This window comes from Leiobunum rupestre, chromosome 2 (genome assembly GCF_980474605.1).
Source record: "Leiobunum rupestre chromosome 2, qqLeiRupe1.1.hap1, whole genome shotgun sequence".
NCBI classification, from domain to species: Eukaryota; Metazoa; Arthropoda; class Arachnida; order Opiliones; family Sclerosomatidae; genus Leiobunum; species Leiobunum rupestre.
In genome coordinates this window covers 85949207-85962365 of record NC_143385.1, presented here as the reverse complement: position 1 = coordinate 85962365, position 13159 = coordinate 85949207, and the positions used below count along the sequence as shown (strand labels likewise).

The following is a 13159-nucleotide window of genomic DNA, read 5'->3' as shown; positions in this document are numbered from 1 at the left end:
CATTTTTCTAAAGAATTCCCAATGAAGTTTCACATCTAAAAGATATCCTAAGGATTATTTTCCACCAAGGTTAATAGAGCTATTATGTTTGTATGAGTTTTCACTGCAAAAAAAAAACTTAACAGAGACCATGACTTTTTAAAGTCTTTAATTTCTTGTATCATCATAGCAATAGCCAGCCTTTATAATAAAGTACTCTGCTAAAGCTAATTTTTTTTCATCCAATTCTTTGATACAATACCTTGAATGTATTTTTACTCTTTTTTTTATTAATTAAAGTTTAATTTGGCTAAATATCTAACTTTAATTTTGGCTGCTTTTGATGGGCGTTAGATTCTGATTTATGATTACATTAATTTGGTCTGCTAATCACTGGCACACCCAAGACGTAATTGAAGGGGTTGTCTGATTTAGATAGCAATGATTATCAATGCTATTCGGGGATGCTCCACTGCTGTTTTTGACTGCATATCTGTGCATTTCCAATGGTTGTGAGGAAAATTGTTGGGGGGGATAAAATTTTCTTTTTTCACTCTATTGTGTCTGTGATGACAAATAGATATCAATGTATTTAATTTTAAGGCCTAATTTCAGATAATTTCATCCCCCAGTATCAAATTTTGGGTTCAAACATCTTTTTGGTTTTCCCTTCGTTATCTCCCTATTGATAGTGATCGTTACCTCGTAATGTGTAGCTGTTGACAATTTTGATAGAGCTTACAATGCAAGAATTAATCCTTCCACATGGAGAGGTCAGGAGAGTGAGTTGACCGTCGCTATCAAAAGAGGGGTTTCGTGGGGGAAGCAAAAAAGATGTTTGAACCCTTTTTCGAGTAATAAGGGTTCATTTAAGTTGTGGTATTGTATCCTAGGATAAATAAAATCCACGGAATTAGTTGAATGGGGACATATTTATTTTGAATTAGATGTCTCCATCACATATTGATAACACCAAAGGCATTTGAACTACTCTACCCCATTTGCTTTTTACCACATGTTTTATTTCTTCAAGGTATACCATTTTTATTTTCCAATTTCAATGATTTCAGTGTTTCAATAATTTGTTGATACATTAATGTAATTTTTGTTTTCTAGCTTGCAATTCAGAGCTATGAATGTTTTGTTCAATTATGCCGTGTAAGTAGTATAAAACAATGTTTGTTTTATTCGACTATAGAATAAATTAAACTTAAATAGATTTATGTTCCCAATTTCTAAAATAACTTTCTGCTTTTCTTAATTTAGCTGCTTAAATTAAGTTTTTTAATTCATACCTATACATTTCTTAAGTTCTTTATTTGCCCGACTAAGGGTTCGAGACCCATCACGTCGAGATACGTATAATTACTACAAAATTTAAATTAGACAGTGATATCCAGATATACAGTGAGTTCCTTCTGGAAGTGGGAACTGAGGGGGATAGTTTTCAGGTGTTCCGGGAGAGAATTCTAATCCTGGACAGAAGAAGGGATAAATAACTGCTTCCGAGAAGCAAGGTGAAAGCCTGGTAGAACGAGATTTTTTCCTGCAGCCTCTCTGTGGTTGGCTCCAAGTTGAAATAGTTCGGGATAAGGGGACCAGAGCGCCGCACATTTCATGAATGACACTATTCATGAGGGTGAGACACCTAGCACTTATATGAGTGGCAAGGGTTGACCAGTTGAAATTTGACAGGATGCGAGTCATGCTGATGCTCCACAAGAAGCCCACATTGGCTGCAAAGAGCAGGGCATACCGTTGAGTGGAAAGACGTACAGTTTCGATACAATATTGTCACCAATGGCATTGGTAAATATGACGAAAAGGTGTGGGTCAAGTACGGAGCCCTGGGGGACACCTGACGAAGCAGGAAGGCAATCAGAGGCACCACTGGGCAAGATGACACGTAAAGAGCAGCCCTCTAGGTAGGCAGAGAGCCAGGCGAGGTTCTGTCCTTGAATGCTTTCAAGAGTTCGTGAGGCTCTGAATCGATGGCTTTACAAAAGTCGAGGAATAGTACGTCCACACGACCGGCATACGTTTTGTAGCTGCTCCTTACTTATGAAGGTTGGGTAATGTGCCTTCGGAGGCCTTAGAGCGAGCTACACAATAAATTACCACTCCGCTAACTCTACCATGGAGCAGTGCTGCCAAACACGTTGGGGCAAAAACTAGGGCCGGAAACGGCTACAGTTTAACTACCTAATTTGGTATAAGCTCTTTAATATTTCAATATTAAATTATTTAAATGTTGAATTCCGTAGTTTAAATTCCTCAATGTTCATCCGTTAAATTAGTGTGAACCTTACAAATGGTCTTGATGTGATAGGTGGTTGACCTTTTGTTGGGAAAATAAAGAACTAAAGTTTATTTTCAAACACAATTGACATTTCTGAACTCAAAAGTCACCTACAGCTGTTCCTTCTCACCATATGAGTAGGTTATGTCGGCTGCTTAAAGCTATACTTAAATTTAAATTATTATTAAAATAATATACAATGTCAAATAACTTGGAAAAAAGAAATCATTAGGTAGAGAAAAGTTTTTACTAGTTTATAGCATTTGAATAATATTTTTAGTAGATAATAATCCTTATACAAATTTCAATAACAAAAAATTTACACTGAAGGTCTGCTATCACTTTCCAGGCTTATTCTAATATTTCAAATTTTTTCTAGGCATTTACTTGGATTGTTCCTGGGTGTCTCATTGGGGGTGAGAAGAAAAAGTCTGAGAAAGCAAGGTCAGTAAATTCACCATACCTCTATTTATGCTAAAAAATATTACTATTATCGGCAGCCTTGTGCTGTTAAATAGTGCACTTACCCTTACCAAAAAATAAGTTGGCTAAAAACCACTTAGGACAACTTGTATATCAACTTGGTTTTCAGTTTGTATTTGGGACAAATGCCTACTTAAAAATAACTTAAATCCTCTTTATTAATCAACTTATTTCCAACTAAATCAGAATCAACATTTACATTTAACTACTTAAAAGCAACTTAAAAATATTATGTAATTTCCTGACTACTAAAAACCAACTATTATAAACTTAGCAAAAGCAGTATTTTCCTACCAACTGAATAACAACTTATTACCCCTTTAATAGTAACTTGAAATATGCTGACAACTTGAGCCTACTTACTACCAACTCAATATCAACTAATAATGTGTATACAAACTAAATACAAACCGAAATCCAACTTATTTTTTGGTAAGGGTAGATTCTCCCACACAAATTTTGAGGCAATCCGCTCTCCTCTCTGATAACGTTAAATAATTTCTTTAACTCATATTTTTTGTCCATCCTATGATAGATTAAGATAAGCTTCTTAATATACTGTAAACCCCTTTGTGACCCCTAATAAAGACTTCATTTATGATAATAAGGTTTTTTTATTTCTATTCAACCCGATTCGGTTTCCCCCTGGCTCGAAATCGGTTACAATGAAAAGGGATAATAAAGCTATAAACCCTAAGCAAATTTGAAGAAATTTAAAAACTTACTAATAGCTCGTACCGATAAGTCTTCGAGCAAACAAAAAGACGCGAAACTCGGACCAAATAGATCTTAGAGTGAAAAATTAAATAAAATAGCCAGAAATTCCTACGGTATACTGGTTTTGTCCTAGTTGGGACTCGTCAGTACCGTGCAGGAAATCTGGCTTGCGACTATAACACCGAATAGAGAAACTAAGCCTAAATATTAAAATGAGTTACATAGCAACGGAAAGCCAAATAGGGGGAGAGTGGTGGAGATTAGTATATACACAACGTTAAGTTAATTAATTTTTCACTCGAAGATCTATTTGGTCGTAGTTTCGCGTCTTTTCGTTTGCTCGAAGACCTATCGGTACGAGCTATTAGTAAGTTTTTAAATTTCTTATAATTTGTTTAGGGTTTAGCTTTACTATCCCTTTTCATTATGAACTAATCTTCTTATTCGCTAATTTTATCATCCTTTACAATGCAGTCCATAGGTGGTTCCTTTTAACTAAACTTTATTTAGGTTGACTGTAAATGTTGCAAACAATTTTAATGCATTAAAATAGTACGATTTCTGACTGGAAGTTTTATTAGAAAAATTAGCATCATTTTTAGTATTACCAATTGTGCTGTATATTTTTCTTTTGCTTTAGAATTCGAAAAGGTATAACTATATTAGTAACAACACCAGGCCGTTTAATTGATCATCTACAACATACAACAAATTTAAGTCTGCAATTTGTGAAGTGGCTAATAGTTGATGAAGCTGATCGGTATGTGTATATTTAGTATTTTATGGCTTATGGTAAACATGTGGGATTTGAATCCTGCATTGAAAAATTGCTAGAATTCAACTCCATAAAAGATAGTATAAATATTCTTCAATATGGATCGTATGGGGAGAGATTTTAGTCGGGGACGGGGAGATAAAAACCCCATAAAACAGGGTCAGGGATAATTTGCATTTGTAATTATTCAAAATAATAAGTTGATAACGTCGAAAGCGAGGCTCGGGAGCTGATAACTCTAAAGATACTCGTGTTAGAGTACTGAAATTTGCTACACATCCTCATCAGGATTGAGGGTCTTTAGTTTAGTAATTTCATTGACCTTGAACCATGTCTTCAAGGTCATAAAAAAACTAACGCGAGAACCGTAAGTGTTAGAAAAATTGCCGCTGCTAAGCGCTCATTTCTCCCATTTTTATAAAATAACCGAACCATTTCGCTCTTTTCTCAAATAGTATACATAACTTTATTATTTCTTAAGAAACAACTAACTTTGTACTTACAAAAATAAACTTTGAATGAATATTAGGCTTAGCGTAAAATAAAATTTGAAAATATTTTTAAATGTTGTCATGATGACCACCATAATGAGTTAGTCTAGCAAATTTCGATGTAACACGAATTGGTTTCGAGTTGTGCGTTTTCTTTCAATTTTCATTTTAACGACCTTTGTGATTTTGAAAAACAGTTCCTCGACTTCCTATTGGTCAAATTCGATCAAATCAAAGCTAATTAGACCTACAATGTGACGTGGAACACTTTTCTAATTGGAACAACTTTCTAACACTTACGGTTCTCGCGTTAGTTTTTGGATGAATTTGAAGACATGGTTCCAGGTCGATGAATTTTTTTAACTAATGACCCTCAATCCTGGTGAGGATGTGTAGCAAATTTCAGTACTCTAACACGAGTATCTTTAGAGTTATCAGCTCCCGAACCTTGCTTCCGACACGTTATCAACTTAACAACCTTCTTGTTTTTCATCTAGCATTTCTTGGCTTCCTATTGGTCAAATCCAATCAGGTCAAAGCTATTTGTACTTAAAAGTCACGTGAAACACGTGTCTAATTGGAACCAACTTTCTAACCCTTACGGTTCTAGAGTGAGATTTTAGATGACCTTGAAGACATGGTTCAAGGTCATTGACATTTTTGCAGTAGGTTTCCCCCTACATCTTAATAATAATAATAATAAAAGGCTTTATTGGATGTCTCTTTCAGAAAAAAATCTGATTTACAAAGAGGTCCCGAGTATTCATTTAAAAAATAAAATAAGGAATTTAAACTCTGAAATATAGTCTCAATACAATTATATGTCCATACTAATAATATATTTTGTCACATCTTCCCTGAATTGTTTAAAATGGTCTATTTGTTTTAATTCGCTTTTCATATTGTTCCACAAACTTATACCACGATGTTTAGAACTCTTATTATGTAAGGATGTTTTTAGATGATCAGAATAAAAGTCTAGTTTAGAACCGCGGGTTTGGTGTTTATGAACTTCAGCAGGTTTTCTAAAAAAGTCAAAAAGATATTCTGGACAGCGATTTTTTGACACTTTATACATAAGTATCAAGATATTTTTAACATAAAGCTGTTTCAGTGTGAGCCAGTTTAATTGGTCTCGTGTATATGTAGCTGAGGTTCCTTTCTTCTTTCTGGCAACAAAACGTGCACCGTTACTATGAGCAATTTGTATTTTCTTTAAATTGGATTGACTGGCCGGGTTATAAAAAATATCACCATAGGTGAAAATTGGCTGTATAAGGGCTTTGTATAATATATTTAGGGTGTCTGTGTCAAGAGATGCTTGTAGCGGTCTTAGTATACCTAACCGACTGTAGTTTTTTTAATGACGTAATCGATGTTATGTTTCCATGTTAGTGTATCGTCTATTATGACCCCAAGATATTTGTAGGACGATACCCTCTTTATTTCAGTACCTACGATCGTGTTATGGTCATCTGGTTGTAATGATTTTCCATTGGGGCAAAAAATCATAAATTCAGTTTTCCCCTCGTTTAGTACTAAGCGCCTAGATTTCAAAGTGGATTTAAAATTTTGTGTTACTTTCTCCAATTCCCTCATTAACTCATCAATTGTTGCTGCCGAATTTATAAGAGCATTATCATCCGCATACTCCTTAGAGAGACTTGTAGCCAGAGATTGATTTATATCACTGGTATATACATTAAATAATGTCGGTCCGAGAATGCTTCCCTGGGGAACACCTTGCTGGACATTCTGGTAATCTGAGATTTCCCCACTGACTACCACAGCCTGTTTTCTATTAGTAAAGTAGGACTTGAACCATTTCAGTGCCTCCGTAGATAAATTCTTGTTCTTAAGTATAGTTAAAAGAATGTCGTGATCCACAGTATCAAAGGCCTTACTCAGGTCAGCAAACAGGACACTTACATAGTGACCATTACTCAATCTGTCCACAATGATTCCAACAAGTAGAATATACTTGTCGTCGTGGAATAGCCTGGTCGAAAGCCGGATTGTAGTCGGTATAAGTAATTATTTTGTTCAAGAAAGTCGTGTAGTTGTTTGAGAGAAAAGTACTCAATAGACTTCGAAAAGCATGGTAAGATAGAAACACGTCTATAATTTTCCATTTTAGTCCGGTCTCCTTTTTTATATATGGGTGCTACTTTGGCTATTTTCCAGTCAGTAGGAAATTCTGAAGTCTCATAAGAGATATTTATAATTTTGGTAAGAAACGGGGTTACTATTCCTGCAAGGCATCGTATAAACTTTGGTGGTATGTTATCCAAACCAGTAGCTTTCTTTATCGGCGTATTCTTTAAATAGCGAAAAACTGTATCCTCACTTACCAAGTGAAATTTAAATTTTTCTTTACTTTCCTGCTGAACCAATGGGGGAAAGGGATCTATTATCCCTGCTATATTCTGTTCCCCTGACGCAAAGTAGTTACTGAATTCCGTAGCAATGTCTTTAGGTGTGGTAATTACCTTACCATTACGATCAATTATATCGATATTAGACTTTTTAGCTTTCAAAAATGGTTTTAAAGTTCTCCAAACATCACATCTGTTACTGCTCTCAGAATGAATGTTCTTTTTGAAATAGTTAAGTTTCTCTCTTCGTATTTTCTCAGTTACCTGATTTCGATATTTTTTATATTGTTCTTCCAGAAATCGTGAGCCTGGTATCCTGCTCTTCTTGTAGTAAACGTCACGTAGATGCATTAAATGCTTAATTTCGTAACTTAACCATGGTGGATCTGATACACTAGTTCTCTTAGATATGAAAGGGGCATGTATATCTAGGGCTTGTAGTATAGTGCAGTTTAGAGTTTTTACTCCAGTATCAACATCAATGATGTTCGGCATTTCTACATTAAGTTCTTGAAGAATATCTTTTATAATAACATCTGCAGTGGATTTACGATAGTTTCGGACTTTTCTGACTTTCTTTATAGTTTTAGGGCAGCTTTTTTTATTGATACAGACAATAAGGTCATGGTCTGAAATTCCCATTGGTATAACTGCTACCTGCTTAATTCTTATAGGCATGTTAGTATATATATGGTCAATAAGCGTTGTCGTTGTCAAAGTAGTTCTAGTCGGTTGCTTAATTAACTGTTGAAATCCATATGTGCTATGTTTCAGATGGCGTACATTTGTTGATACAGATCCCATTAGGTCTGTATTAAAATCCCCAAGAAAGATAATTTCGTCATTCTGTGGGTTATCAGTTAATACTTGCAGTTGAGCTTTTAGGTCCAAGTTACAGTTTTTATAATTGCCATTCGGGGGGAGGTAGCATATTCCGATAACAGTACGTTTACAGTTTTTCCTATGGATACAGAGCCACCTAGTTTCTAATTCTGAGCTAACAATGTCAACCTCAACTGATAGTAAAGATATTTGCAGTGAACTTTTGTAGAAGACGCATAAACCCCCGCCACGTTTCCTTACTCGATCTTTTAGTATAGTTATTATTATCAATTGATATATCATGTATACTGTCTGACAGCCAGGTTTCGGATAGCCCCAGAAGGTCCACATTATACTTCTGTAATAAATGATTGATTTCGATTGTATGTCGTAGTAAACTTCTGACGTTCAGATGAGCTATTATTATCCCTTTTTGTAGTGGTATCAAGTGTGGGTCTTGATCAGTGAGTCAGACTGGGTCATCATTACGAACCAATTTATTGGGTTGAAGTTTCCCACCATCTGTGTCATCCAGATTCCTTTGCAGGCGGGAAATAAATCAGGCTACGCCAATAGGGCGAGGCCAGTTGGTTAAGTCCAGGATCAAATGATCATACTTTCTACTGTATTCAAAATGAAATGTTTTGTATTTAGAGTTGGTTGATTCATTCAGAATTCCTATATTTAGACCCTCGACTCCAAGGTCTAATAAATGATTAGCTAAATCAACTTCAGTTTGTGTTCTGTGACACCGTGATATTACAAATTTTGAGTTCGGTGTAGATGACAGTTCCAAGGCTGTTACATGGTCGTTAAGACGCCAGGTTTTCTTTTGCCTTGTGTTCCCTAGTTTTACACAGGATACACCAGCTGGCCATAGCGTTGCCACACATATTTCAGAACTATTTTGCAAGTAACTGATTACAAATGAAGTTTTCTCCAAATTATAGCTTTGTGCTTGTCGAATATGAATTGGTTCTTTGAGCATCTCCTTAAGATAGATGCGGAGCTTATCTTCTGTAGTCTTGGTAGAGCAATTTGCTATGAAATATTCATCCATTTCCTCAGCTGCCTTCAGTTTACATTCATCAATGAGGTCATTTGGCATTTGGCCCAATGTAACTAATCTTCCTTTAGCATATGAATGGTAGTGCTTACCGTGTTTTTTATTTCTGTTTGACTGACCTAATTTTGTGGAGTTTTTTATATCATTATGGTTCAGGGTTGATTTTATATTATTTGCAACTAATCTTCCTGCGAATGAACATGGTTTTGGCTGTTCTGCACCAGGCGCCTCATCTATATCAGAACTGTTTTGAATTCCTTCAGGCAGATAGATTCCCTCTGTCTTTTCTTGTCGTTCTTGAATTTCACAAAAGCTGAGTCTATTGGAGATTTCTAGCAATTGTTGCGAGGTATTTTCTTTCAGCATACTAACATCTGTCCTTAAGGAATCGAGATCCTCTGCGTAATTTTCATCTACTGTGTTTATGTCCTTTTTTAAAGTATCAAGTTCTCTCTTTAGTGTCTCCGCTTCGGAGACTAGTACGCTGATGTGATCACCGCATGAACATTTCTGTTTAGATACCTGTATGGCTTTTAGTTTTTCAATATCCTGTTGCTAGGAAGTAATAAGTTTTTTAGATTCTTCCAGGTCTTTAGTAGCTGTAATAGCCCTCTGTAATCCAGCTCTACAGAGTGGACAGCAGTAGAATCTCTTAGCTTCTGTTTTAGTAATGCCCACACAAGCAATATGAAAGCTTAGCAGGCACAAGTCACAAATGGCCATGGCTCCAGCAGTTTCATCCTTACCGCCATGTTTACAATTTGGCAAGCAGTGTTGAGTCATTTTGTAATAAATATGACCCACAAATAGTGGTCAATAGTTAAAAATTAAAATCTAAATTCATTAAAGATAACTGTACTATTTCGTTATCCCATTTTAACAAGTTGAGCAAGCATATCTGACTTTATAATATCGCCTATTCTGTCTTGATGGGAAAAAAAAATACGACTTGAAAATTTCAAAATCGTACCTAAAACAGATTTTTAAATATTCGCCCTGGTTCATTTTTTAGTGGACACCCTGTCTATCTTGATCAAAATCAAATGGAATGGAATCTTCATTATCTTCTATCTCTAGCTCCTACTCCGGAACTTCTGGAAGCTCAAAGTTTTTGTCCTTGCTAGGCTTGCTTAAACTTTGCCATCTTTGGTATTCATCTACCACATTTTCGATTTTGTAATAGATTGCTCTCAGGTTATAATAAAGGAACACCAATTTTTCGGCATTTTCTGGTATCAGTTGTAACCGATATGGATTCCAGTAGACCTCACGCTTATCGCCAGAAAAATAAAACGTCGGAGTGGGTAGTTTGGGCCTATGTTGAGTGACACTCCTTTGAGCTTGATTAGCCGCTAACCCTTGAAAATATTGTTTCATTACGCCTACCAAATCGTCCAGTTGGTCATTACGTGTTGGGAGAGCTTTACCTTTACTTCCTGTCCCTTGAGGACTATGTAGGTTACTATTTAACTGAGTTTTATCCCCTTTAGTACATTTAGTTGGAAAAGGAAAGATAAGGAAGTCGGGGTATTGGTTGTATCCTACTTGAGGAATTTCCTCTCTAGTATTTCTAGTCTCAGAGTAAAAGGGACTACTTCGAAAATTACTTTCCCGAGTGTTTATAGGAGGACCAACGGGCCTACGTACTGCATCTGGCTCTCTAAGTAAGGGGTGATCGTTATCAAAGTTACCCAAATTCCCCGTGGTTCTATTAGTAGAGGTGTTTTGGCAAGGAAAATCATTCCTACTCACGTCTCTCCGCTGGCTACCAACCGTTGGAAAATCCCCAAAAATAGTATGTCTTATCCGAGGGGTGTCTTCTCGGGGTAAATGGTCCTCAGGCGTGGGTGTGACTGGAGGTGCATTCCTCGTGGAGGAAAGTGTCGCTTGATTGCCTGAAGGAAATAAACCAGCCGTTAGAGAATCAGTCGTTTGTTCCGGGTTTCTTACTCTCTGAGGGACCAAGAGTCTGGGAGCCCTCAATCTAAATTCCGAGGGATCACCTGCTCCAGTAACCGGTATATTTCTAGTAGGAGCAACTGGTATTCTTTGTACCCGTTCCAATGACTCTTCTTCATCCTCAGCCACTGGATTGCGCCAATTGTGATAATGCGCCATGTGTCCTAGAGTATAGCTCCGGGAAAAAAATAGTAAAGGATAAGTAACGTATACCAACGCTAATTGCTAGAAGTGTCTGTATAACGACATTCTATTATAGTTTTCTCAAAGACGACATTATAAAAAGTCAAAACCAATTTATCTAGACTTTGGCCAAGGCCCGCAAAACACGTGCCAATGGACAAAAGATTACCTGCAACAAGGCTTACAGAAAACCTCGTGCCCCAGTTCAGGTGCCATTTTTTATTTACTGTAACCGATATGGATTCCAGTAGACCTGGGATCGAGCTTAAAGTATTAAAAATACAATAAAGAGTGACTTGAAAAGACGTTTAATTTTAAATCGTTCGACATCGATTAATTTACAACGCGCTAAGGCTTAAGCCTATTTAACTAGTACAAGAGTAAGGAATGCCGATTTTAACAATGGGCTCTGATCTGATGGTTACTAAACTCCACTTTAGTAAACCTTTTGAGGTCAACTTCCCTAGCCGTGTGGAGTGGAGTCACTTGACCCTCGGTACCAGAGGAGAGATCGTCCTAAGACACACTATGGCACTGGTGCGGGGATGTATTGCCTTACTAATAATTTTGGCTTCTATGAAAGTCTAGGGATACACACTAGTGTATTCCAGGCTGAAATTTTTGCCATTTGCTCCTGTGTTGCTCACTGTTTACATCAGGGGTATCATGGGAAGGTTATCCAGATTTATTCAGATAGCCAGGCTGGTCTTAGAGCTCTCAGCCAGTATAGTATTCTATCTAAACTGGTTTTTAGCTGCTTAGATCTCCTCTGCACTCTTGGGTTGCACAATAAAGTTCAACTTTGTTGGGTACCTGGGCATAAGGGGCATCTTGGGAACGAAAGGGCCGACGCCTTGGCCAAGGAAGGTGCGAGGGCTGGGTTCATTGGTCCAGAACCTGCTCTCCCCATCTCCCGAGGACTTGTACGCGGCTTAATCTCCAAGTTTATGTCGGATCGTCAACTCAGACAATGGTCTGAAATTGAGGGTCAAAGGCAGGCCAAAGAGTTCACTCTTGGCCCATCTAGGGAGAGAGCTAGAGAATTACTCTCGCTCTCTAGGTCCAGTATTAGGATTGTTACTGGCCTACTTACAGGTCACTGCCATCTTAACAGACATTTAACGCTTATTGAGGTAAGTGATGACCCGATTTGCAGAGCTTGTCTAGCTGAGGAGGAAACTGCCTCACATGTACTCTGTAGCTGCGATTACTATGCAGCCCAGAGGTTTGAGCATTTGGGTATGCATCGGTTGGAGACGTATGACGTCTCTAATATCACGGCCGGGCAGATTTTAAGCTTTATGTCGGCAATAGGACTTACTTAAGTCAACCAGTTTGGGGATGCACAATGGACCTTAGGTCGAAGTGTTTGGCTTGCCACCCCACTCAATAATAATAATAATAATAATTATAAGGAATTAAATATCAGTTTAAAGTAGTATTTGTAAATTAATAGTTAAATAGCGACGAGAAACCATAATGGCAAAGTACACTCACCAATGCATTTAGATCCATGGCGACTGACCGGTGAAAATAGGCCCTACACTAACCTCTGTACATCTAGATAATAGACGGCAAAACAATACTGGTCGAACTTAATAGATAACCAAGGACTAATGAGAGGGTTGTTCAGTGAAAGAACAACTACACTGGCTGGACTGGACTATTGCAGCGGAGGCTCATCTCTCCGCAGCCCTCCTGTTTCTCTCTCCCTTCTTTACGGTTCTGACCTTCTCCTTCTGCCGCCGAAGTATATATCTCCCGACTGATGATAACGCCCTCTGTCCGGTGCGTGGCGAAACGTATATAATAAATAGCACTTTTGCCCTATGTCCCGCACTTCCAGCGTCTGCACTAGTACCGTGAATTAGCACTAGTAACATAACGACGTAAGTTAAACAATAAAGTAGTATAACAGTAGTCTTCACAGTTATACAAAAATATAATATAAGTAGGAAATAGGATGTGGCAGATTGTCAAGCAGGTAATGCTGTTACCACACTTACCTCA

At 37.2% G+C, this 13159-nt stretch overlaps 1 protein-coding gene across 1 annotated transcript in view; it reads left to right on the top strand.

Moving 5' to 3' along the window:
• LOC149960206 (ATP-dependent DNA helicase DDX31) overlaps window positions 1-13159 on the top strand; it is a 28785-nt gene that overhangs the window by 6334 nt on the left and 9292 nt on the right. Inside the window, exons 4-6 of the mRNA XM_090166586.1 lie at window positions 1096-1137; window positions 2658-2722; window positions 4119-4238. Of these exons, the coding sequence (XP_090022712.1) occupies window positions 1096-1137; window positions 2658-2722; window positions 4119-4238 (227 nt within the window). The remainder of the gene's footprint in view (window positions 1-1095; window positions 1138-2657; window positions 2723-4118; window positions 4239-13159) is intronic.